The sequence below is a fragment of the Cryptomeria japonica genome, chromosome 1 (assembly GCF_030272615.1).
Source record: "Cryptomeria japonica chromosome 1, Sugi_1.0, whole genome shotgun sequence".
NCBI classification, from domain to species: Eukaryota; Viridiplantae; Streptophyta; class Pinopsida; order Cupressales; family Cupressaceae; genus Cryptomeria; species Cryptomeria japonica.
The window spans coordinates 479,860-504,360 of record NC_081405.1 but is presented as its reverse complement, the minus strand read 5'-3'; the positions used below and the strand labels follow the sequence as shown (position 1 = coordinate 504,360).

The 24,501-nt window shown below is 38.3% G+C and overlaps 1 protein-coding gene across 3 annotated transcripts in view; it reads right to left on the bottom strand.

Moving 5' to 3' along the window:
- LOC131036644 (dol-P-Man:Man(7)GlcNAc(2)-PP-Dol alpha-1,6-mannosyltransferase) overlaps positions 1-24,501 on the bottom strand; it is a 229,051-nt gene that overhangs the window by 163,315 nt on the left and 41,235 nt on the right. Inside the window, exon 1 of one of the 3 annotated variants that reach the window (XM_057968580.2) lies at positions 20,517-20,850. The exons of the other annotated variants lie outside the window; for them this stretch is intronic. Coding sequence (XP_057824563.1) covers positions 20,517-20,762 — 246 coding nt within the window. The 5' untranslated portion in view covers positions 20,763-20,850. Of the gene's footprint in view, positions 1-20,516; positions 20,851-24,501 lie in introns of those variants that run through there. 3 annotated transcript variants of the gene reach the window in all.

Genomic DNA, 24,501 nt, shown 5'->3' with positions numbered 1-24,501 from the left:
GTCTTTCTTAGGACAAAGTTTTGCTCTTGTTGCTAATTGTGTCTTGTTTGAGTTTCAGGAGGTCAATGAAGCTTGTTGAGTGAATATCATCTTTGAAGGTCTGAGTTAAGTCAAATTGGTGAGTGATGAAGTCTGGAATGTCATCTTGATCTTCAAATGTCCTAAAATTTGGCTGTCTGGAATGTCATCCTGATCCTGAAATTTGACTAAGTTTGGAAAATTGAAGAATCCTCCAAAAACAAGATTTTGCATTATAACTCCTGGAGGTCCGAAACCACTATCAAACATCCTGACAGTATATATGGAATATAACTTAAAGTATAAGAAAGAAGAAAGATATAATACTTAAATGTTATATTCCATATATGAATCCTGACGAAGAGGCTAAAATGTCAAATTTCGCTCCTGACCCTTCCAAAGGGTCCAGAGCGAAATTCTTAGAAGACACCTTTTTCTTTCTAGTTTGCACTGAAAGTCTTGTTCCTTGGACATGGTGGGGGTAGATTGATATGTTCTTGCCTTAGGAAGTGATTGAAAGCATTGAAAAGTGAGGATTTTCTCCAAGATTGTGAATTTCGCTCCTGACCCTTCCAAAGGGTCCAGAGCGAAATTCTTCATAAGCCTCATTTGCTTCCTTGTTTAGACTACCAACTTTGTTCCTTGGGCGTATTTGGAAGGAAAATGATGTGTCTTTGCATTTTGTGGTAATGGAATGTGAAGGAGTGAAGGATTTTTTACCAAGACAAGAATTTCGCTCCTAACCCTTCCAAAGGGTCTAGAGCGAAATTCCTAAAATCCACCTTTTCCTTTCATTTTTGTGTCAAGCTAATTGTGGATCAAGGTAGATTGAGCTTGGAAGGACCCCTAGGCATGCCTTTGAATGGCTTGTGGCCACCAATGATCAAGATTTTGAGCTAGAACAAAGATTTCGCTCCTGGCCCTTCCAAAGGGTCCCGAGCGAAATTTCCTATAGGTCTTGTCCCTGGCCATGATTTTTGGCGAATTTCTCCTAGCAAGCCATTTTGAGGTCAAACAAAGTGTTGCAAGCATGAGAGAAGGATCCAAAGGGAGAGTCAAGGTAGAACAAAGTGAGAAGAATGGAGCTAAGTAAGAGAAAACAAGCAAAGAAAGAATTCCGCTCCTGACCCTTCCAAAGGGTTGTAATATCCCAGTAATTTTTTTTTTAATTTTTAAGGCCGGCAATACATCAACAAGAAATTAACCCGTTAAGGTTAGAAAACATAACTGAAACCATACTGGAAAGTAACCCTTCCACTTTCTGATCACCAAGTGCCCAATGCGGGAAGGTGAGAGCATACGGTGTTGAGGGGATCATTAGCTTAAGAAAACTGAAACATAATGCAATGCTTGGGCGGCAAGCATTGCATTATAAGAATCACTCGGGAGAACAAGGAAACTTGGCGGTAAACCAGCCAAGTGAGATACACAAAATAAGAATCACTCAACCGCAATATTTCAGCGAGAGGACTACAATTATATAATAACCTCAACTCGACCGCTTATGCAGCGGGAGGACCATTACACAAGCTATCACTCGACCACTTATTCAGTGGGAGGACTGAAAATTACAAAGTTGCTGAATATTAGGCGGCAAGCCAACCTCTTCCACTTATTCAGTGGGATGAGAGTTACAAAAATAGAACTAGTCAGTAGTACTACTACCTAACCTTATAATAATAGAGATGAGAGAAAAAGAGTAATGCAGAATTCCACAATAAGAACATAAATTTTTGTTACAACCAATCTGCAGGCTGAAATTACAAATCAGCAACCTATGGAAATGCCAAAATGCTCATAACTCCCTCATTATACATCCGAATCAATTCAAACCAGTCCCAAACCCACAATATATCACTCACAACAGCAACCAATCAAAACTACAACCCAAACAACCCCTTATAAATTTGGCACGCATCCCAATGCAAGAGCAGAAACCCACGCCATACCTAGGAATTTCGATTTAGCATAATAAATTCAAAACTAAATCAAACAAGTTGTAAACTCACAAAGTTCATCGCAAATGCTGGGAAGAAAGAAGGAGATGATACCCATAATCGTCTGTTGCTCCAACAGAGAGATATGAATGAAAAGGTACTTCAGCCACAGGCGAACCAGCAAGTCTCCAGAATCACTCCAACACCAAAAATGTCTATGGCAAGCTCTGAGAATGTAGAAGAATACAACGCATAGCTAGGTACTGTATTTCAAGTACGAAACCGGGAAGCACTAGGGAGATGCACTCCGAAGCCTTAGGTTCTATCACCAAACCAGCAGCATAACATTACATTTTTTTCAAGATCTTGAAATGGGAGCCCAAGGCTCACATATATAACTTCTCACCGTCCAAATTCAAATGCAAATTTCACTTCTTTCATTTGCATTACATTCCATCTTCATGTGGACCCAAGTGTAGCGCCAAATACAAGAGTCAAACCCCACGCCCAAGACATGGACCCACGTCAACCACTTTTGGGCAAAATTAGAGATGCAATATGAAAATGATACTCCTCCAAATAATTTTGATATCCCTTAATACACATGAATTTCGCCAAACTTAGGAAATAATGGACATTAATTCCAAATTACATAAATCGGTAGCAATTAATCAAAATAATTTAAATATCAAACCTTAGGATAAGGAATTAATATTTAAATGCGTCACATGACTCCCGTACTGATTTTCTGACAAAACTAGGATAAAAATGAGCCAGGAAGACCACTGTACTGGTACAGAATCAGGACCCTGTCCACTGCCAAAAATAGAATTATGCCACACTGTCACTTACTAAAAATAGTAAGTCAAGAACTAATGCTCCGGAAAGCATGATCTTCGCGCCCAGAGACAGAGCATGGAGAGCTCAATAGGACAGTATCATCAGAATAGCCATTCCTTGACGTATTAAAAATAGTAAGTCCTTGTTTTATCAATGTTGGACCCCTCATTCTTCATTCCACCTAGCCTACGGGTCTCAGGGATAGGCTAATGGACCACTGGAAGGTCATCAATGAGAAGGGGACATTACAAGGGTCCAGAGTGAAATTCCTCAAACCACCTATTTTCTCCTTGTGTGAAGCCAAAACATTGATTCCTATGGCGTGGTTGAAGGTGGAGTAATGTATTTTTGCCTTGTAAGATGAATTGAAGTGAAGGAAATGAAGGATCGAGTCTAAAACTTGAATTTCGCTCCTGACCCTTCCAAAGGGTCCAAAGCGAAATTCTCAATTCCACCTAATTTGCTCATGATGAAGGTCAAGTTGTGAATTCCTAAGCTTTGGTGGAGAGAAGGCTAGCATGTGCTTGTCTTAGGGGGCATTTTGGAGTAGAAAAATGATAGAATTTGAGCCTAATCAAGAATTTCGCTCTTGACCCTTCCAAAGGGTCCAAAGCGAAATCCTTAAAAACTCTATTTTGCTACAATTTGCATCAAACCTAGTGTTGATTGAGATTAAGGGCATCCTTAGGCATGCATTTGAGAAAGTATGGTCACAAAATGAGAAGAATTTGAGCCAAGAATGCAAATTTCGCTCCTGGTCCTTCCAAAGGGTCCAGAGCGAAATTCTAAATAGGTCCTGTCCTTGGCCTAGATCCAAAGCGAAATCCTCTTTTGGTCTTTTTGGGGATCAAATCAATGATATCTGCAGGAGAAAGCAAATCAAAGGTCAAGAGAAGTTCAAGGCAAGGGGATGGTGAAATTTGAGCTAAAATGCAAATTTCGCTCCTGACCCTTCCAAAGGGTCCAGAGCAAAATTCTTATAGGGCCTGTCCCTGGGGAGGATCTTGAGCGAATTTCATTCTAATGCCTTTTTGTTGATGATTTAAGGTAAGAAATGCTATGATCGGGATAAATATATCATGTGTCCTTAATCATCTTTTGGTTTGTTTTGCAGATGGAGGAGGATCAGACCAAGACAAGGACGACTTGTTCTACTCCATCATCATCAAGGACATTCCAAAGGCATAAAGGTGGACTACATGTGTTCTAGGAGTTGTCATCTACCTCCAAAACCTTCACTTCGCCACACTAAGGAACCACAAGATGACAAAGAAAGGCTTCGCCAGCACTTCAAGGCAAGCTATGCTACCGGAGAAGGAAGACTTGACGATAAGAAAGCCTCATCAAGCACTTGGGAGTAAAAGAGGTACATCATTCATCAAATTGAGATAGAAAAGAGATCAACCAAGACATAGAAGTCAGATAAGGTGGCATCCCAGTCACTGCTCCTCCAGTCGGATTGGTCCACCTCAGCAGGACCAGATTCAATGTACCTGACTCATCGGGGACGACACAAACTTCGAGGCACCTACCCCTATTTCCTATTGGTTCTCAAATATTGAATGTAATTTTCTCATCGGCTAGGGAAGTTTGTTATAACAAACCCTAATTAGGGTTTTTGTCTTGTAATCCTAGCCATTGATTCTAAGTCAATCAGAGCCATCAATCTGTAAAGGGCTCTCTATATAAAGCCCTGGCTCCTCATTTGTAAAGGTTAATAGTTAATAGTCAGAGAATAGGAAATAGTTAGAGATATAGTCAATAATTAGTAGCTCAGTAGTAGATAGCATTTTAGAGTAGGGTAGAAAGAGAAGGCAAAGATTGTTGCCAAGATATTGTTGCAAAAGACTTGTAAACTTCATTGAAGAAATGGTGAATTCTATGTGTCGATTGAACAATTTGCATGGTCTCCCTACTTCTCAGATTTAATTTCATGTTATTAGATGAATGGAAGAAATTTGTATGATCAATGGTGAAATTTGTATATCCATACTACTAGCGGTTTGTTGATTGCAGACTTGCCTTGTGTAGTCAACTGGAATCATTCAACTTAAGCTTAACTTCAATTATCACTTCTTCATTGATATGCATCAACCTAACGGTGTCTATGATTGTAGCGGTGATCTGAACATCATAAAGCCATCCTTAGAAGATCGCACTAACCTTGTGGAGATGATCCTAGCAAGTCAAAGCAAGACTTAGTTAGAGTTTCATCAACGATCATCCATTGCTCCTACATTCTTAGTGTTAGGATTAGATCCTCTCCAACCCTTATCCTTTTTTCATTTTTCAAAATCAAGGACCAGTAAAGTCCCACATTCCAATGATATCCAAAGCAAATCAGACGTTCAAGTCGTCAAAAGTAAGTCCCCTTGTGATTCCAACAAAATCACGTCATACCGCAAAGAGCTTATCCACACGTAGAGACCCTACATATCAAAACCTTGGAGTTATTCTGATTGATCCTTCGGTGAGATCTTCAGCAGTCGAGAAACTTTGTTCAAGAGAGGATAAGATACCTTGGTATTTTATTCTCTGTTCACATGTGCATAAAAAACACATCAACACACCCCACAGCAAAACGGTGTTTTTGAGCGCAAGAACCGTACAGTCACTGAGATGGATCGGTCTATGTTGGAGCATAGAAATATTCCAAAACACTTTTGGGCGGAAGCAGTCTTCACTGCAGTCTGCCTTCTGAACCGGTCTCCCACAAAGGTCGTTAAGAAGATGACTCCAGAGGAAGCTTGGTCTGGCAGGAAACCCAAAATCAGTCATTTGAAAGTTTTTGGCTCTACAGCTTATGTTTGGATTCTAGATGCCACGCGCACCAAATTGGATCCAAAGAGTCAGATATTGATGTTCATCGGCTACAGTGACAACCACGAGGCATATCGGTTGGTTGATATAGACACTAATCACCTCATATTCAGTCGAGATTGTAATGTCCCCACTTTGAAATAAAATTTAATAATAAATGATAATAATAAAATTAAAATATTTAAATTAAATTAAAATATAAAATAATATAATTAAATATGATTAATTAAAAATTAATAAAGTTAATGAAAAGTCAAAAGACATGAAAGGAAAAGTTGTGACTCCCTCAACAATGAGATATAAAAGGGAGAAGAGAACCTCATTTGAGAGGGGGAATAAATTGGGAAATGAGAAGTGCAGATCTGATTTAAATAATAAGTGCAGATCTGATTATGAGAGGTTGTGTCCCTTTCAAATGGTAGAAATAATGAAGAGTTGCACTCTTTCAAAGGGTGCTAATGGTGAAAGGGTATGTCTCTTGCCAAAGGGCATACATGATAAAGAGGTGTGACCTCTCCCTCAAATTGAGAGATATAAAGGAAAGGAATCAAAGCATCCACTAACATCACCATCGATCAGTCCAGATCAGAACTGTTGTTAGATCACAGTCCAAATATATATTTTTTTTATATAATACTTATAGAAGGGGGTTGATTGTATTCTTTCGGTGGCTTTATAATAATTAATTGACCAATCAAGTATTGCGAATTATATTGGATACTAACTAAATGATTAATGAATGTTAAGCGATCATTAGAAGGGGTGCGATTGTTATTATTATTTTTTTCTGAAAGGTCATGATGCAGGTTAAGGGAGGGCAGCGACCTTTCCAAGGGGTTGCTGCCACCAATAGACGTGGCTGGAAGTGCACAACTCTCCATCCACGATGGATGGGATAAATACCCCAGCAATTGTGGAAAAGGGGGGGAAGAAAGTAACACGGGAAGCCTACATTCTGTCACCAATACGATCAGCCAGAGATTCAAACTGTACGAACTCTGCTATTTCTTTCAGGAAGATAAGAAGATCCCCTTCCTAAAACCTTCTTGACAGTTAAGGAAGTATAACCTAGGACAGAATAAGAGCCATTTAGGAAGAGATAGTTTTGTCTCTTAATCGATTTAGTTAAGTTATAAATATATTGGAAATCGATTAATTACGGTTAAAACTGTCTTGAGCCAAGTAGGGGACATTACAGAGGAATCCAGAGAGAGATTCATAGGGAATCTCTTAGAGACAATATATATATTGTAGAGGTTAAACATATGCATATGTTAGAGATAGAGAAGTTTGAGCAAGGGTGGGATCTTTGCCAAGCTTTGAGAACATTAATGATTTCACTCATTAATAGAGATCCCAAATAGAGACCTTAGGAGGACGACATCCTGGGTTGTTCCTAACTAAGAAATATTTCTCAATAGAGGGTTGGGTCAATCCAGGTAAGGTCCAACTGAGTATGTATCTTTTTTTTATAGATAACAATAAATTTAGTTAGCATTATTTGTTAAATATGTAGAATAACGTATAGCATTCTTTCTTGTATAATCGCACAAATAAATATATATGTTTAATTATCTTTCATATTGTTTGTATACTAACGTGTTTGCAGGACTTGAACGCCAAATAATCCAATCCCCAACAAAGAGGGCCTTTTCAGCCTTCCTCTCTTGATTTGAGCACTGAGGATCACCCTCCAAAGGTTGTAAGTATGGGTGTCCGTCTTGTTGTGCGAATCGCACACCCATCCCCGTCTTGGACAGGGACCCCCCAGTTTGTGCCTTTCTATCTTGATCTCCAAATGCCCTGAAATTTGGCCAAGTCTGGAATTTCCTGACCCTGAAATTTGGCTAAGTCTGGAATGTCCTGATCCTGAAATTTGACTAACTCTGAAAAACTCAGGAAACCTCCAAAAACTAGAATTTGCAATATAACTCCTGGAGGGCCAAAACCACTCTCAAACATCCTGAAAGTATATATGGAATATAATTTAAAGACTTATACTTAAATGTTATATTCCATGAAATGATCCTCCGAGGAGATCTTGACAAACTTGCCCAAGTGCCCAAGCTCGCGCTTCTTGAAGAAAACATCTAAAAACGCTTGAAATGCCCAATTTCAGACCCTAGGGCTAAAATGTGAAAAAGTTCAAAAGTTGCGAAAATGCCCCAGAGGTCCGAATTTCACTTAAACGCCCAATTTCGGACCCTGGGGCCGAAATTTAAAGATTTGGAAAAGTCACGAAAAAGTGTTAAAAGTCCGAAATCCGTAGAAATTGTAGAAAGTGTTTAAAACTCCGAAGTTTTCTTGAGTGGCGAAACATGTGCTAGGGTCCGAAATGCCTCCAGTTCGCCAAAAACGTGAAAAGCTCCAAAAATACACTGAAGTGTCCATTTTCGAACCCTGGGGCGAAATGTTTGAAAATCGCAGTTTTGCAAAATATGTTGTAAGCTCCGAAAAACACTTTAGATGCTCATTTTCGGACCTTGGGGAGAAAACTGAAAAACGTGAAGAGTTGCAAAGTGGCATTTAGGTCCGAAGTTGCCTTTAAAATTTGCGAAATATGTGTAAGCTCCGAAATTTGCAAAAGGATGGCAAAGGTCCGAAACTCGCCTTAAGCATCCATTTTCGGACCCTGGGGGGTAAATGGGAAAGTGTATCGAGTTTGCAAAATCATCCCCTAGGTCCGAAGTTTCTTTAAAAATTCGCCAAACATGTCATAAGGTTCGAAATTCATATTAAATCCTCAAAATCGGACCCAGGAGCCAAAAGTGAAAGGTTTTGAAAATTCGCAAAAGTTTAAATACTCCGAATTTGCAAAAACGTCCAAAGGATCCGAAGTTTTCTTTAAGTTGCAAGAAGAGTTCAATGGTCTGAAAAAGCCTTTGGGCACCAAAAGCACGAAAACTCCTAAAGTTGTAAAAACGTCTTGAAACTCCGAATTTGCAAAAGTGTTCAAGTCCGAAAATTACCCTTCAACTGGAACAAAAACCCCAAGCGCTCTGAAATTCGCCAGAGGGTTAAAACGCGAAATTCCAAACATGCCCAGTGGTCCGAAGTTTTTGGAAAAGTTGCGAAACGTGCTTTTAGGTCCGAATTTGGCCTAAAAATGCAAAATTCCAAACATGCAAAACATCTGAAACACTTCCAAATTTGCAGAATAGCGCCAATGCTCCAAAATTCGCCATAAACTTCAAAAACTGCAACGCGAAGAAGCAATATAGGAAATTCGAAGTTGATAAACCCTTCCCAGGCTCCGAAAACCAGAAAAAGCATGAGAGTTAGAGTTTTAAAATTTGCAAAAGTTCTTCAAACCTCCAGAATCGTGCTATAAGAAACCATTCAAACGCCATAAGAAGATTTCAAAACGTCCAACACTCCAAAGGTAAAATCACGCAGAAGTAAAACGCCCAAGGATCAGATTTCACATTCGAAGAGAAAGAGAAGCATTTTCAAGATACATCTCACAAAGAGCTTCTCAAGTCAGACGTTGTAATTAAATTTAATGTTTGTTAAATTAAATTATTTAATTTTTCAAATTAATTTAATGAAAAGAAACTGGTTGATTGATCGCAGGACGTCATTGGAGAACCAAGAGAAAAAACCTGAAACGCAAATCGAGGAAGGATCGCAATTCAAGGCCAGGCGCTGAAGACTGGAAAAAGAACGTGCTGCAGGAGCGCGAGAGCAACCAAACATTGGGAACCGTGCCGCTGAACAAAGATGAAGTCCACCACCGGGACCAAATACCAAAGAACACTCTGAATGCTACAAGTTTATGCATTATCAAGAAAGTGCACAGCTGGATTTAATTCAAGGAATTCAATTCCTAAAAAGCTGAAATTGCTTTATTGTAAACTGCCTATGGGTCCCGTGCAAGATATTTTTGTGGATAACTATTCCTAACCACCAAGAAGATTGGATAGACCTGAATTAAAGCCAAAAGTGGTTGGTAGTTGAGATAGTTGCTGGTTGGATAACTGAGAATTAATTCGGCATGGGTTAAGGCTACCAACTTCTGGAAGGCAGATCAGGCCCCTTGGATGCAGTCCATCCTAACCTTTGATTCAAAATTGTAAAATCTATAAAAGGCAGAGGCCTTTCTTTTGTAAAGGGTTAGAGATTGTTAGATAGTTAGATAAATAGATAGTTGGAGATTTTTGTCAGACAATTGGTTAGAATTTTGTAGTTAGATCTTAGAGGTTAGAATAGGTTAGATCTTAGCAGTAGCATAGAGATGCTGCAGAAATTGTTGTAATAGGCAGATGAGATTAATATATAAACATTGATTTGGTGTTTATTGTCTTGTTTTCATCCTGTTTGCATGGTTTCTTTCAGTATTTTAGATAGATCTTTCTGTTTTGGGTGTGCAGGTATTTGATAGATTCAGGCTCATACCACTAAGGATATACTGATTGTGTATCCTTTTGTGTGGTTAACCTGAGCCTTTAATTGTGCTTAGTTCAATTGCATATGTCTGTCTAAGCTGCGCCAGAATTGGGTGCTTAGCCGTGCATCTCCAGTCTAAAAATCTTCCAAGTCCCTTTGAAGATTGCACCGTTCCTGCAAGGTTGTGAGCCATTCTGGCCAAGCAGGAATTGGTTATGTGGAATCCGTCTACCCGCATACGCGTGTTGTTAGTTTTAGATCTCCTAACCCTTTCCTTTTGCTCTTTATTGCGTAATTCGAGAATCACAACAGACTAGCTTGTTGCAAATCATAAGTCCCCTTGTGTTTCCAGCAAAAACACATCAAGCCACTGAGAGATCCCGCAATCAAGACCTGACAAAAGAAACCTTGAGGTTGTCTCCTTTGATCAAACCCAGAAAACAGCATTAGAGACTTCCTTATCTCAAGAGAGAGTAGGATAATCAGTTGGCTATTCTATTCTGTGTTGGCCGTATGGAGTTTGCAGCAATGCGATTCCAGACACGTCAACACGTCTTCCCTTAGCTCCACCTGATGGGAGGGATTCAGTTGACTCTGAAGTTGTGGGGTCTCTTAGGCATGACATTGGACCCCCTGACTTTCCTCAGGATCTTCTCAATCCACATCCAGAAGAGCTTGCTCCAGATATTCCAGGCACTCTTCATCCTGCAGCAGATGTTGGTACTTCTATTCTCCGACCTAAGTGGTGGGCCAAGACCATTGGTGATCTTCATGATGATGAGCTCATTGAGGGTAGATCAATTAGAGGTAAGAGCAAGCAACACACAATTAATTTTGCTCTTATGGCCAACATTCATAGTATTTATGAGCCTCAAACATACACAGAGGCTAAAGGTGTACCTGAATGGGAAAAGGCTATGGCAGCGGAGCAACATAGTCTTCTGAAAAACAACACTTGGGTATTGTCCGATCTTCCTCTAGGAAAGAAGCCCATTGGTTGCAAATGGGTGTTTAAAGTCAAGTATAAAGATGATGGGAGCCTTGATAAGTACAAGGCTCGGTTGGTGGCAAAAGGGTTTTCACAGAAGGAGGGCATCGACCATGAGGAGACATTTGCTCCCATAGCCAAGATGAGTACCATTAGGCTTGTCCTCACTCTCTCAGCTCAATTTGGATGGAAAGTCCATCAAATGGATGTCAAGAGTGCCTTTCTCAATGGTGATTTGCAGGAAGAAGTCTACATGACGCAGCCTCCAGGTTTCAAGGTTGCCAGTAAGGAATACCAGGTATGTAGACTAGTGAAAGCACTCTATGGCCTCAAACAAGCTCCTCGTGCATGGTAAATCAAAATTGATAAGTACTTGATTGATCAAGGCTTTAGGAGGAGTCCTTCAGATCCAATTTGTATGTCAAACATACTAGTGATGATATTCTATTCCTAATAGTCTATGTTGATGATCTCATCATTACTGGCAATGCAGCACATCTAATCATGCAGATCAAACAAAATTTGTGTCAGCATTTTGATATGACAGATTTGGGACTTCTCCATTATTGTCTTGGTGTAGAGGTTTGGTAGACTGATAGCCACATATTCATTTCTCAATCAAAGTATGCCAAGAGCCTACTAGATAAGTTTTGAATGCAAGATTGTAAACTTGCATCTACACCTATGGAGATAGGGCTCAAATTATAAGTCAAATCAGATTCACCTGTAGTGGATGAGTCTTCATTCAAGCAACTAGTGGGCAGCCTCATCTATCTCACTGCCACTAGACCTAACATCAGTTATGCTGTGAGCTATATTTCTCGCTTCATGTCAGCCCCAAAAGTTGAACATTGGGTTGCAGTGAAGTGTGTGCTTAGATATGTGAAGTGCACTCCTGATTTTGGCATTTTGTACAACAAAAGCAAAGATCCTAGGCTGGTTGGTTTCACAGACTCAGATTGGGCAGGTTGTGTTGATGACAGAAAGTCAACTTCTGGGTATGTTTTCAGCTTGGGTACAGGTGCAGTCACATGGACCAGCAACAAGCAACAAGCAATAGCTCTTTCCTCGACCGAAGCAGAGTGTCGGGGAACTGTTAAGGAAGCATGTGAGGCAATTTGGCTATGTAGGACGCTTGCAGACATGCAAATGTCTCAACCAGGACCTACTCCCTTGTTTTGTGATAATCAAGGGGTTCTAAAATTAGCCAAAAATCCAGTCTTCCATGAGCGGACAAAGCATGTGGAGCTTCATTGTCATTTCATCCGATTTTGGCATTTTGTACAACAGAAGCAAAGATCCTAGGCTAGTTGGTTTCACAAACTCAGATTGGGCAGGTTGTGTTGATGACAGAAAGTCAACTTCTGGGTATGTTTTCAGCTTGGGTACAGGTGCAGTCACATGGACCAGCAAGAAGCAACAAGCAATAGCTCTTTCCTCGACCGAAGCAGAGTATCGGGAAACTGTTAAGGCAGCATGTGAGGCAATTTGGCTATGTAGGATGTTTGCAGACATGCAAATGTCTCAACCAGGACCTACTCCCTTGTTTTGTGATAATCAAGGGGTTCTAAAATTAGCCAAAAATTCAGTCTTCCATGAGCGGACAAAGCATGTGGAGCTTCATTGTCATTTCATCCGCCAACATGTTGAAGATGGATCAGTGATACTGCAGTACATTCCTACAGAAGATCAGACTGCAGATATCCTCACCAAGTCCTTGAGCCCGGCAAAGTTTCTCAAATTTAGAGGGCAGCTTGGTGTGATAGCTAGCATGACCATTAAGGGAGGGTATTAAAATATTTAATTCTATGTTAGTCACCTATTTTTAGTTCCTTGGTTAATGGTCATTTACTTTTTTTATGTATTTAGCTTTTTAGTTAATTAGCTTTTAAGCTTTATTTAGCTTTTAAGCTTAATTTATCTTTCACGCTTAATTTAGCATTTAGCTCTTTAATCTTTTACTTTAACGTTATGTTCTAATTATAGAACATCGTCTTGTAACCTCTATATATACATGTGTATATCGTTCAATGTAATCATCCGATTATTGAATCATTCATTCAATTTATTTTTCATATTTAAGGTCAACTGAAGCTTAGATGAGATCATTCAAGTTATTGATGTTTTGGAGCTTTGGCTGTAGCTTCTCTGGAGGCTATCTTTTGGGTTAGTAAGGACAAATCTCCTCGCTGATGATGTCTTCTATGCTGTTAAGAGATATAGTCAAGGAAATCTGAGTTTATTTTCCTATAGGCAACAGGTGGATTCAATAGAACAAAAGATTCATTCATTAATAGGGCTGTTACAAATTTGTAGAAGCTGAATTCACAGGTTTTAAAGGGTCTGATAGGACCAAATTGGGCGGTTAGGGCTGCAAGCATCATTCCACCATTCCACTAGCATTTGGCTCTCAGGATTGAAGGTGTGGCAACCAAATCTAAGGATTTGCAGGTCTGATTTAATTACAGCAGTGGTTCCCATTCTATTCTGGGTATGTTTGGCTTTGATATGTAAGGGTTTTTGATGAACTGGGTTTCTGTTATATTGTAGAAAAATTCAATATTTTGATCAGCATCTAAATCTGGAATATTCAGCTCCTAAATTGCATATGTTAGTGTTATTTTCAAATTTAGTATTTGCAGCTATTTATTATAGCTTCCAGCTGATCCATCAAAAAACAAAAAAAAATAACAAACCCCTTCTACACCTTCTATCTAGTCTGAAAGATCACACCAAAAAAGAACCTAGTATTTTTTATCTAAAAAGAACAACAGGAGCAGCATATACCTAAAACCCAAAGTAAAACAATTAGAATATTTTTCTACTGATGAATCAGCAACAGGAAAACCAGATCAGCCATCTGATTTAGAGAGTGGTGAAGAGGAAAACACTCCATAAGAGGAGCCCAACGAAGATAGGACCCTTTCCCAGCTCTCCAGTGCACAAAAAGTGATTACTTTCAAGGTGAAGAGTGTTATACAGGGGCAGCGAGTAGCTTCTTTCATTGACCCAAGAGTAACACATAATTTTGTTGATGAAAGGGTAGTGGCTAGAAATAGGAGTGTGATGGGTTTAAGGTGATGGTAGTAGATGAGTATAAAATCCCTTGTACTCGCAAAATTTCAAATCTAACTATGGCGTAGGGAGACTATCAACTACAAGATGAGTTTTATGTGGTAGATATGGGGGACAATGATGTCATACTTGGCATGGTTCGGATGACATCACTTGTGTAGTTCTCTTTCAACTTCCAAAAGATGGAAATGAAATTTGAATATCAAGGGAGAAAGATGGTACTCAAAGGACTTTCCAGTGGAGGATTCAGGGTAGTATTACTCAAAAGGATGGAGAGATTGATTAGATAAGATCAAATTGAGTGAGCAACAAAGTGTCTTATTATGCCCAAGGTTCCAGACATTCAAGACCAGCAAAAGGACAATTACCACCTAGATATTCAATTAGTGCCATCCAAGCATAGAAAGGTGTTTGGGAGTATTCCCCCTGGAGTTCCATCTGACAGGGGTATGGACCATGTCATTGAGCTAGAAGAAGAAGCCAAACTTGTGATTACAACTCCTTATCGACATACTAAGAGGCACAAAGACAAGATTGAGAAGGCAATTAAGGAGTTGTTTGAGATGGGACATATAAGACCCAGCAAGAGTCCCTTTGCATCACCAATAGTCCTAGTTAAGAAGAAGGATGGTACAATGCAGATGTGTATTGTTTAAAAGCTTTTGAACAAGAAAACAATCAAGAATAGGTACCCAATCCCGACGATAGATGAGTTGATAAATAAGCTGCATAGAGCTCGATATTTGTCAAAGATAAATTTGAGATCGGGATACAACCAAATTCGGATGAGACAGGAGGATATAGAGAAAACCGCCTTCAAGTGTCATTTTGGGTATTTTGAGTTTCTAGTGATGCCCTCTAGGTTAACAAATGCCCTAGCCACTTTCCAAAGTTGCACAAATAGGGTGTTCAAGGAGCAGTTGAGGAAGTTTGTTCTAATAATGACATCTTGATTTCCAGAGAAGCTGCAGCCAAAGCTCCAAAAGATCAATAACCTGAATGATCTCATCTAAGCTTCAATTAACCTCAAATAGGAAGTCCACTTTTGCCCTTAACTCTCACATCCAAATTGGAGGCAAAACACTTTATTTTATTAATATTTTAAAAACCCCTTATGATGCATCAAGATTCAGCAACATAAAGACTTCAAGTTTAACAATGCAAGGAGGGAACATAGGACAATCTTGAATTTCCTCCAAAAATCCAAGAATTATTGCTAGTACAAGCAAGCTAAGGTGGCATTCTATTCACTTTCAAACCATTCAAGTTGTGACAAGTCAGCACGTCCAGGTGCATTGAACCTGATTCATCTAAACGTGGAGCAAGTGACACATGGCAATTTATCAAATATTGTTTTATGTACCTAACCTCAACTCTCATTGGTTAGAAATCAAGATGGATGTGTGTCCAATTCATTGTAATTATTTCATTGGCCAAAAAGAAGTTTGTTGTAGAAAACCCTAATTAGGGCTTTGTTGTAAGATCTCAACCATTGATTTGAGAATCAATCTAAGACATTCATTGTAAAGAGGCCTCTATATAAAGGTTGTTAGTGAGTAGAGAAAAGACATTAGAAGGTAGTTAGAAATAGAGTAGAGTAGGAGAAAAGGAAATTGTTGCCAAGACTTTGTTGCAAGAAAAATATTATTTTCATTGAAGATATGGTGAATCTCATGTGTTGATTCAACAATTTGTAAGGTCTCTACTTCTCATTTGTTTTATGTTGATTAGATGGATGGAAGTTATTGTGGATGATTAATGGTGAAATTTGCATGTTCATACTACTTAAATTTTGCTGATTGCCAAATACTGTGCATGGTCAACTAAACTCTTTATATAAGCTCAACTTCGATTGCTACTCACCCATTGATATGCATCACATTGATGGTGTCTATGTTGGTGGTGATTTGCACATCATAAGATTACCTTAGAAAATCACACTAGCTTTGTGGAGTTGTTCTTTGCATGGCAAAGAAAGGCTAGTAGAGTTTTGCTAAGTCATTCATAGTCTCTTACATTCTTAGGATTAGATTAGCTTTCTTAACCCTCAGTTTCTTTTGTCTTTTTTCAAATCAAGTGAATTTCTACGTTCCAGCCATATTTACGCAAGATTTCAAGTACAAACGTAAATCCCCCTTGTGATTCCAGCAATATTACATCAAAACATTGAGTTATCCACACATCAAGACTTGACAATAGAAACCTTGGAGTCACCTCGTATGATCACATAGCTTAGCATTCAAGAGGATTTTGTTCAAGAGAGGATAAGCTACCTTGGTATTTTATTCTGTGTATGAAGTGCATAAAAACACATCAACACTACCCACTAGTTTATTGCAACCCCTGTCAATTCCTAATTAGAAATGGGAGTGCATCTCAATGAACTTTATTACTAGACTATCGAAGGTACAGGGTAAGAATTGCATTTATGTTCTAGTAGACCGACTTACAAAATTTGCACGTTTCTTTACCATCTCAACAACATACACAACAGCACAAGTAGTTGGTTTATTCTTCAAAGAGATATTCAGACTACATAGGATGCCTAGGAGCATAGTTAGTGACAAGAACAGCAAGTTCTTGAGTCTTTTTTGGTAGGAACTCTTCAAATTGAGTGGGATTAAGCTCACTCCCAATACTAGCTACCACCTATATATAGATGTGCAAACAAAGATAGTCAAAAAATGGGTGGAAGGGTATCTCAAAAATTACATTTTAGGACAGCCGAGAGCCTGGTGATGAGAGCAAATTATGTTCCATTTTATGCCATATTCTAGCCTATTTCATGCACGTTCATATCCATTTTTATATTCCATTTTCATATCATTCACCATTTACGTTGCATATGATTAAATATTAATAAGTGATATTAAATTTTGTTTTGAGGTAAAATATTGGAATTGATTATTGATTGTCTTTACTAATAGGTATTGTTATTCTAAGCCTTGGAAATATGTTTTGCAACATGCAGATTTCCTGTCATATAGAACCTTCTTGTCACTTTCTGGTCAGGAATTGTTGTGTATTACTTTTTAATCAATAAGTTCTTTCTATCATCTTTTCAACAGATAGTGTCAGCTACCACGATGGCAATGGTTAAAACTTCTCATGATGACTATGTGGATTATTATCTTCTATTTGTAGAGTTTTTGCTATGCTATTAATTGCATGTGCCAATTTTGTTATTATTGGCCACGTTTTCTCTCAATTTTGTTGCTCTGCAAATGGACTCTACTCACGTCATTATTAGTTCAAGCTGCCAGATCTTCAGTTATTGTATGAATGCTTCCAATGCTTTCTTCTTTTTAACAACTCAGCTAAATCATAGAGGGAAGCCAAACCACGTGGAGGACAAACTCGCCAACTTCTTGTTTCCTATTTTTGTCTGTTGTTACAACAAAACATCTTGTGGGCAGCAGTCAAGGTTCCATGTTCTTGGATCTATTATCTTCCCGTCACCTTCATTTCATTTGCTAGCGGATTTACTTAGTGATAGAGATGTTCTTATTTGCAGTTCGTGGAAATCAAAATCTTCCATTTTTAATTGCTATTATTTGTAGCCAGCTAGAAAGGTTTTATGTGAACCATTGCCTCGTGGTTTGATGGCCATGTGACAAAACAAACTAAACCATTTTACATTGCTTTGTTATTGTTTGTTAAACACCCAAACTCTATATATATGGTCTACTGTAACAAAGGCAAGGGATCATACACATATTATTGTAAGCAGATCTATGTATCAGAATGTTGTATTATTTCAGATAAATAAAATAGTGTTGTTCATGATAGAAGCAGTAGTGTAAGAAAGTTGTTTTGCTTTATCATCCAGCGGACTAAGGAGGCAGGGCCCACTTCTAGGGACGTCTGGTTACTTTGTAGTTTAGCAGTGTGTTTATTTCCGTTTAGTAGTGTGTTTATTTCCGTTCTTTGATTAAATGTTGTTTTTGTATCATTTGCATGTGTGGTTTGTGGTTTATTTGAATTTTGTAATGATAATAAGTTGTTGATGTTCCTAACATCAGGAAGCGACAGTTCCTATCGCTGGAGTTATTTTTCTTTGTTGTGGGTTTATTTTCATAGTTGCATTCATAACCACTCATCTCACGACTTTCACCCCTTTGTGGCATACAGCCCCGATACCTTTTGCAAGTTTACGTCCTAGATTGACAGATAGACTCTTATTTCTTTACCCCAGTGTTGGCCTATCATTTTGGCATCGTTGTCGAGAAAGGTGTCAAAGGCCTGTTAGCTCGATAAGTTGAGTTAGGACCAGTGCGCCAAGGTGGATAAACCATGAACCAAAATTTTCGACCAACGTCATAGCCCCTTTTGATAATCTTCTATGTATTCCTCCTTGCAATAACCGGGTAAGATGCATTGTGAATGCATTGTTGACTATCCTAAAGTGTTGCTTCTCATGCAATTGTAGTGTAATGTCCCCAATTTTTCAAGTTCTCTAGCAAGCTTTAGTAGCTGACACTTTGGGTTCACGTTAGCTTGTTCAGATGAGTAATCTGATGTTTCCGATGAGCTTAGTTGGTTTATTGGAGTTATACACCACTTTCCGAAGTGATTTTTGGCCTCTGGATTGGTCTCCAAGAATCTTGGAGAAGCCATCCGTTTTTAGTAAGCTACCCAATTGGCCTCGTTTGCTATTATTCATCATCAAGATCACTCCGATGCAATCAGAATTTGATTCCGATGTATTCTGACAAGGTTTCACAAATTTGGTGCATTAATGAGTTATTTTAATTATTTTACTAAGGTTGCTTAAATTTAATTAAAATATTTAATTCCAACCTTAGTGTTATAGCTCGTTGGAACCGGGGCGAAATGTTTTAAATCTTGGGCGCATAAAACAGTGACCTTCAATGTCAAAATATTATTATATTATTGAAAGGGTCATTTTCAAAGGAAAAAGGGAGTTTAAATTAATAAAGTGACTATTAAATTAAAGTACATTTAGTTATAAAGTCACTTTATTTTAAAAGGTGCACTTTATTCACTTAAGAGAAGTGATATTTTTAAAAGAAGTTATTTATCCCACATTCACGGTGTCTTGGGAAATGAGCCCAATGAGAGTTATAAATGAAAGCATTAAATGCAGATTGGGACATCTTGAAAATTATGTATTTTCTTGGAGTTTGGATTTCTGGAGAAATCTAGAGTTTTTCTGGCTCGTGGACGAAATCCCTCTTGGGTTACATTTCTTACGCCTGTGAAAGACCAGGTCTGAGAAATATTTTAAAACAAATTGGCACTGCATGTGACATTACAGATTGTTCGAAGTAGCTTAGTAGGATGCTAGTCGCAGCACTTGAACAGGTATTTATCCAGTTTCTGTATTAAGTGTGGAGGTTGTAGGTTGAATTTGTGACTGAGAAGGGAGGTTAATTTAATTCCTAGAAACGCACAGCTGTCATAGTCATCAACATAGTAGCTACAGGGATGAAACGCAGTCTCAGATTTTGCAAAGTGACCCTCACTCTCAGCGCTGGAAATAGTAATTCAGTAGCACCAATGGAACAGAAGGGACTCTTTTCCCATTCATTGGAGTCCCAATTTGTTAGGCCTGCAGATGTGGCAGATTAAAATTGGAGTGGTGGCTGGACCTCCAAGAAAGCAAGTCAAATTAACCTTACATATGCTGTTTGGCCCTGCTGCTTGCTAAACTTAATTTCTGAGCATCAATGTATGAGCTGGGCGTGAAGTTTGAGTGTTGGGTGTGGAACATTACTGCTGCTAGTTGCCTGGAAGTGAAGATGTTGTGTACTGAGCGTGGTTCTTGACCATTGTGAGCTGGGCGAAGTTCTAAATTCACTGTGCTTGGTTTCTCTTAGTGCTGGAGTCTATAAATGAAGGGTGAGCCTTGGTATTAGTTCGATGGAGAAGACTGCAGTAAGCTGTCCCTGCAGATTATACATTACACAGGAGATATTCCAGGTTCATTGGATTAAATTTCTGCTTTTCTTGAATATAAATATTTATCATTGAGTGCTGTTATCATCATGTGTATCTTGAATATATAATGTGCAAATCTAAAAAACTCAGAATTACTTGTACAATGAAATTTTCATTTTGGTGCAAATGCAAGTAAAAAGTATGTTTTGTATTGTTCATGAATGTTGGCAACTTTGTGGTTGAAACTCAAAGAAAATAGCACCAGGTAAAAACACAGCAGCAAACCCTTACCATAAGAAAGAATCAGTACACTGAATGTGTACGTGACAACTGATTGACAAAATTCCTCAAAAACTGTTTGTGAAAAGACTGTATCAAACAAGGCAGCCCATTGCAAATTCAGAAAAATCAGACTTGTGACATTATTTGCCAAGTGTTTGTCAAAATGACAACCCATACAAACTAATGTATATAGAAGGAAGGACGGGGGTCTTTACATGCAGCTAAGGGTAACAATCATAAACCTTGAGTTGTCCCTTCTTAATACCTACCTCACCCTTGTATATCAATCCTTTATATCTTAGGTGCCTTGCCAATGCATACACCACATAAGAACTCAAGTAAAATGTTCTTGTTCTTTCCAATTCTCTCAACTCAATGTCCAAGTTGTCGCTGATCAACTTGGCCCAATTTATCATTTTTAAGCCTAGAGAGACTTCCTCTACAAAACAAAACATCCATGTCTTGAACATCGCTCCTTGTGGACATCCCATGATTCTATTCAGCATGAAAACCATGTCACCATATTCTTCCTTAAAATCAGAGTATACAAGCCTCTTTGGTAGTTTGGATTGTGGTCTCTTTGGTCCACTTACCCAATCCAAAGTAATAAGATTCATACACCTTCAGGATGCCTTCTCAAAAAAAGCTTCTGATTCTTGCTTAGTCATGTTTACCATCACATCATAGCGAGGAATTCCAAATGTCTCCCTAATTGCTTCTTCAGAAAGATGTGCTGAAGTCATTCCATTGGGCGCCACTATTGACCTTCCTTGAGGATTGTAGTGTCTTGCACACTCCACCATTAATTAATTGCATTGGACTGCTGGTGGGAAGCCAGCGGCTTGATAAATTCTGTTCTTAATCATGTTGGTCACCAAGGCATTTGATCCCGTGTGCTGAACATCCTCCTCTTGAACTTGGTCAAGTCGAGTTGCTCCAAGTTGGTGTCCCCAACTTTCTTCCACCTTGATGTTATTTGAGATTCCGGATAGAAGCCTTTGAGCGCTGTCTTCATCTGATCTTTCCTTGTACCTTCTCCTGACATGTTCCTGTACGCAGCTGGAAGTTAGAATATTTGAAGGATATTTTAAAACTTAATTCAAAAAATATTTCAAAATTCTGATTTTTTCTTGTGAATACAAATGCTTTCAGATTTGCAAAATCAAAATTTGGAATCATCTATGTTAAATTCTGGAAAATAACATGACAGTTCATTCAAATTACATTACAAAACCAGATTCTTGTGACTCTAAAGAAGTCCGATTATTACTCAGAAATCTGAGATATATCCTTCTCTCAAAATTTCTTGTGTGATTGATCAAGTTTTGTGATTTTATCTTTGAGTCAAGGATGAATGAAGTTAGTCACCACCCAGAAATCAGAATTGATAAAAATGATTTGGGCTTTGGTCATCGACCAGCCCCTTAGATTCTTCTTCCACACAAAATATTTGCTCCTTGATGTTTGAAAATCTTCACTCCAGCTGTATCTTCTTAAGGCAATTTCGAAATACTCCTTTTGGAATTAATTTTCTGAATTTTTATCCTTAGAATGATTTTGCAAGTCTTTCTTTGATGAAGATTCGAAACATGCTTGTTTGATGGAGGCTGGTGGATTCCTCTTTTCTCCTTAGGCAAATTTGATAGAGCTCTTGAAGTGATCTTAAGACAACTCTGCTTCTGTGCGAGTTTAGAAAGGCAGAGATAATTCGATTTAAATTTACTCCAATGAAAAAGGCTTCCCTCTCCTCCTATATAAGCTTTGAATAGAAAGTCGCACCCTTCCACCTTCTTAGGGAGGCCAACTTAGCAAATAAAATGTTTTTTTTATTGCTCTTTTGAATTCTCCAAAGGAATCACACCCTTTCATTTAGCATATAAGCCAACCTGATAAGATGTTTTTTAATTTTTTGTAATTCAAATCGCTTTGTATTTGGATTTGCCCAAGCAACTTATGTTTGGTTAAACATCTCTTCCCTTGCTTGCTAAATTTGTTTTGCCTTAATGTCTTTCACTTTCCAGCCGACTTCATCTAAAACATTCATGAATTGTATCTTCTTAAAATTCGCCTTTATTGCTTGTGAGGCTGAGTTCGCTTCATGTCATTCTTCTTTGAGTTGCAAGGAGGTTAAATTTAAATCTCATCTCTCCCAACGTCTATCTATAGGAAATATGGACCGAGATTAAGAAGCTCTAAATCCAAAATAAATTAATACATGCTTCTCATTTCAACACTCAATACATGGCTAATATATAGCCACTTACATAGCCAAACAACCTCCTATTTAATAGGGAGGTGTTATAACAAATATCCCAGAATACCATTCACAGGTATAACACATTAACCACTAACGATTGTGATATATTGTTATTTCAACAATATATACGACTAACAATCCAAACCTATATTAGTGAGTTGTTTATTAACAACATCACTATTACAATAGTAAATACTAACACCAAAAAAAAAATGTAAACATTAATTTTCCTAACATTCCTCCCACAAACCCTTTCAAGATCCATGAACTGACTTACACAAGTGCTTATATTTCTCCAACGTCGGGGGAAAATATAGGAAATGCAACTCACACAAAACAAAACCGGGAATGATTTCACATTACATCTATGAGAACCAAATGTTCTCAATTGCAGTCACTGCTGTCGACCGCTGCCATCTGATCTCGAACAACATAGGAAACTGTCACTGCCACTGGAAGTTGCCCTTGACTTTAGCCGATTTAGCTCGAAATTGAAATGGAGCATTTATGTTATGTCCCCCCCCAATGTGAAATTTCCACTTATTCAAACCACACAGGAGCACTGAAAAGAAAGCAAATCACATAAAACTGCATACCAATGTCTAGATCTTGCTCTCTGGATCTTGCTGCACATGATCATAATTGCCAGTGAACATATTCACTAGTCAATCATCTTCTGACGAAGTATGGCAGTCAGAGGATCTCCATAGTCAGAGGAACACAGATGTTAGCTTCTTTTCTATACAATTGCCCTTCCAGCATCCCACACGCTACGTAAAGTAGAAAGCCAAAAATCTGAAGCACACATCACATCATTTGCAACTGGTAGCAAATACACAATTGAAAAAATGTCACCATGTCTGATGTGCAGCCCCATCGTTGGTGACTGACGAGAGGTCGCTGATTAACCCCCAACGTCCAATAGATTTGCTTCTTACTTAGCAAATTTTTTTAAGGTCAATTTTACAACGCCCCCCCTCTAGATGGATGTCGTGTACCAACGACGATGCATCCAATTACAATTATATCATTTTTGTTCTTGATAGACACACTATTAATAAGATTACAATTATTCATTAAGATGACTATATTCTAAAATTGAAACAACTTGACCTTTATGACACAAAATATCCAAATTACAAAGGAAGCCAAATAAAGGGTACGCCGAACAAAAAATGGATCTACCTATAGTAAAGAATCTGCAGCATGAGCTAACAAATGAAGAAGCCCAATTTTAATAACAAAATCGCCACATCAAAAGAGTCTGTCGGTCAAAGCAACTGCAGAATGCGATGATGTTTGCTGAGAGAAGAGAGGATGGACGAATAGAGTCGAAGGTGCTGGTCAATTACAAAGCCACATTCGTTATTTTCCATTTGCTCGCTAAGCACAGGTAAATTGAGCCTCTACAAATAAAGGATTCACTGGTCTACTAAACCTCCCACCACGCTGTGTAATGTCCCCACCTTTTTAGCATCTCAGTGGAGTTCTTAGCCTTTACATTCTCCGAAGGCTAAGTGGAGAAATAAGGAGAAATTGATTAAATTAATTTCTTATTAAGTCATTAAATAAAATAAAATAAAAAAAGGTGACTTTATATTTAATTAATTTAATTAAAAGTGACTTAAGTGATTTATTTAAATATTTTAATGTTATTATAAAGTTATAAAGTAACTTTATAATAATAAAGTCACTTTAATATTATAATGTGTGAATATGTCTTTAATCCCACATTGGCCAAGAAAGTGTTCGAGCTCTCATAAGAAAGAATAAAAAGGGACTTAAGAGCTCATTTTATGGGATCCATCCAGAGAATTGATATTTGTTTGTTATGAACTTGGGAGAAGAAGCCAAGGGTTTCTGATTCCGTCAGCCATTGGAGAGCGACAATTCTTCAGTGTTGCAACCATTTGAGGTGGTGAAATATCCACTGAATTTGGCATTTCAGGAGAGCTTCATTCTGGAGTTCTATTTGGGCTTTAAAAAGAAGGGAAGAC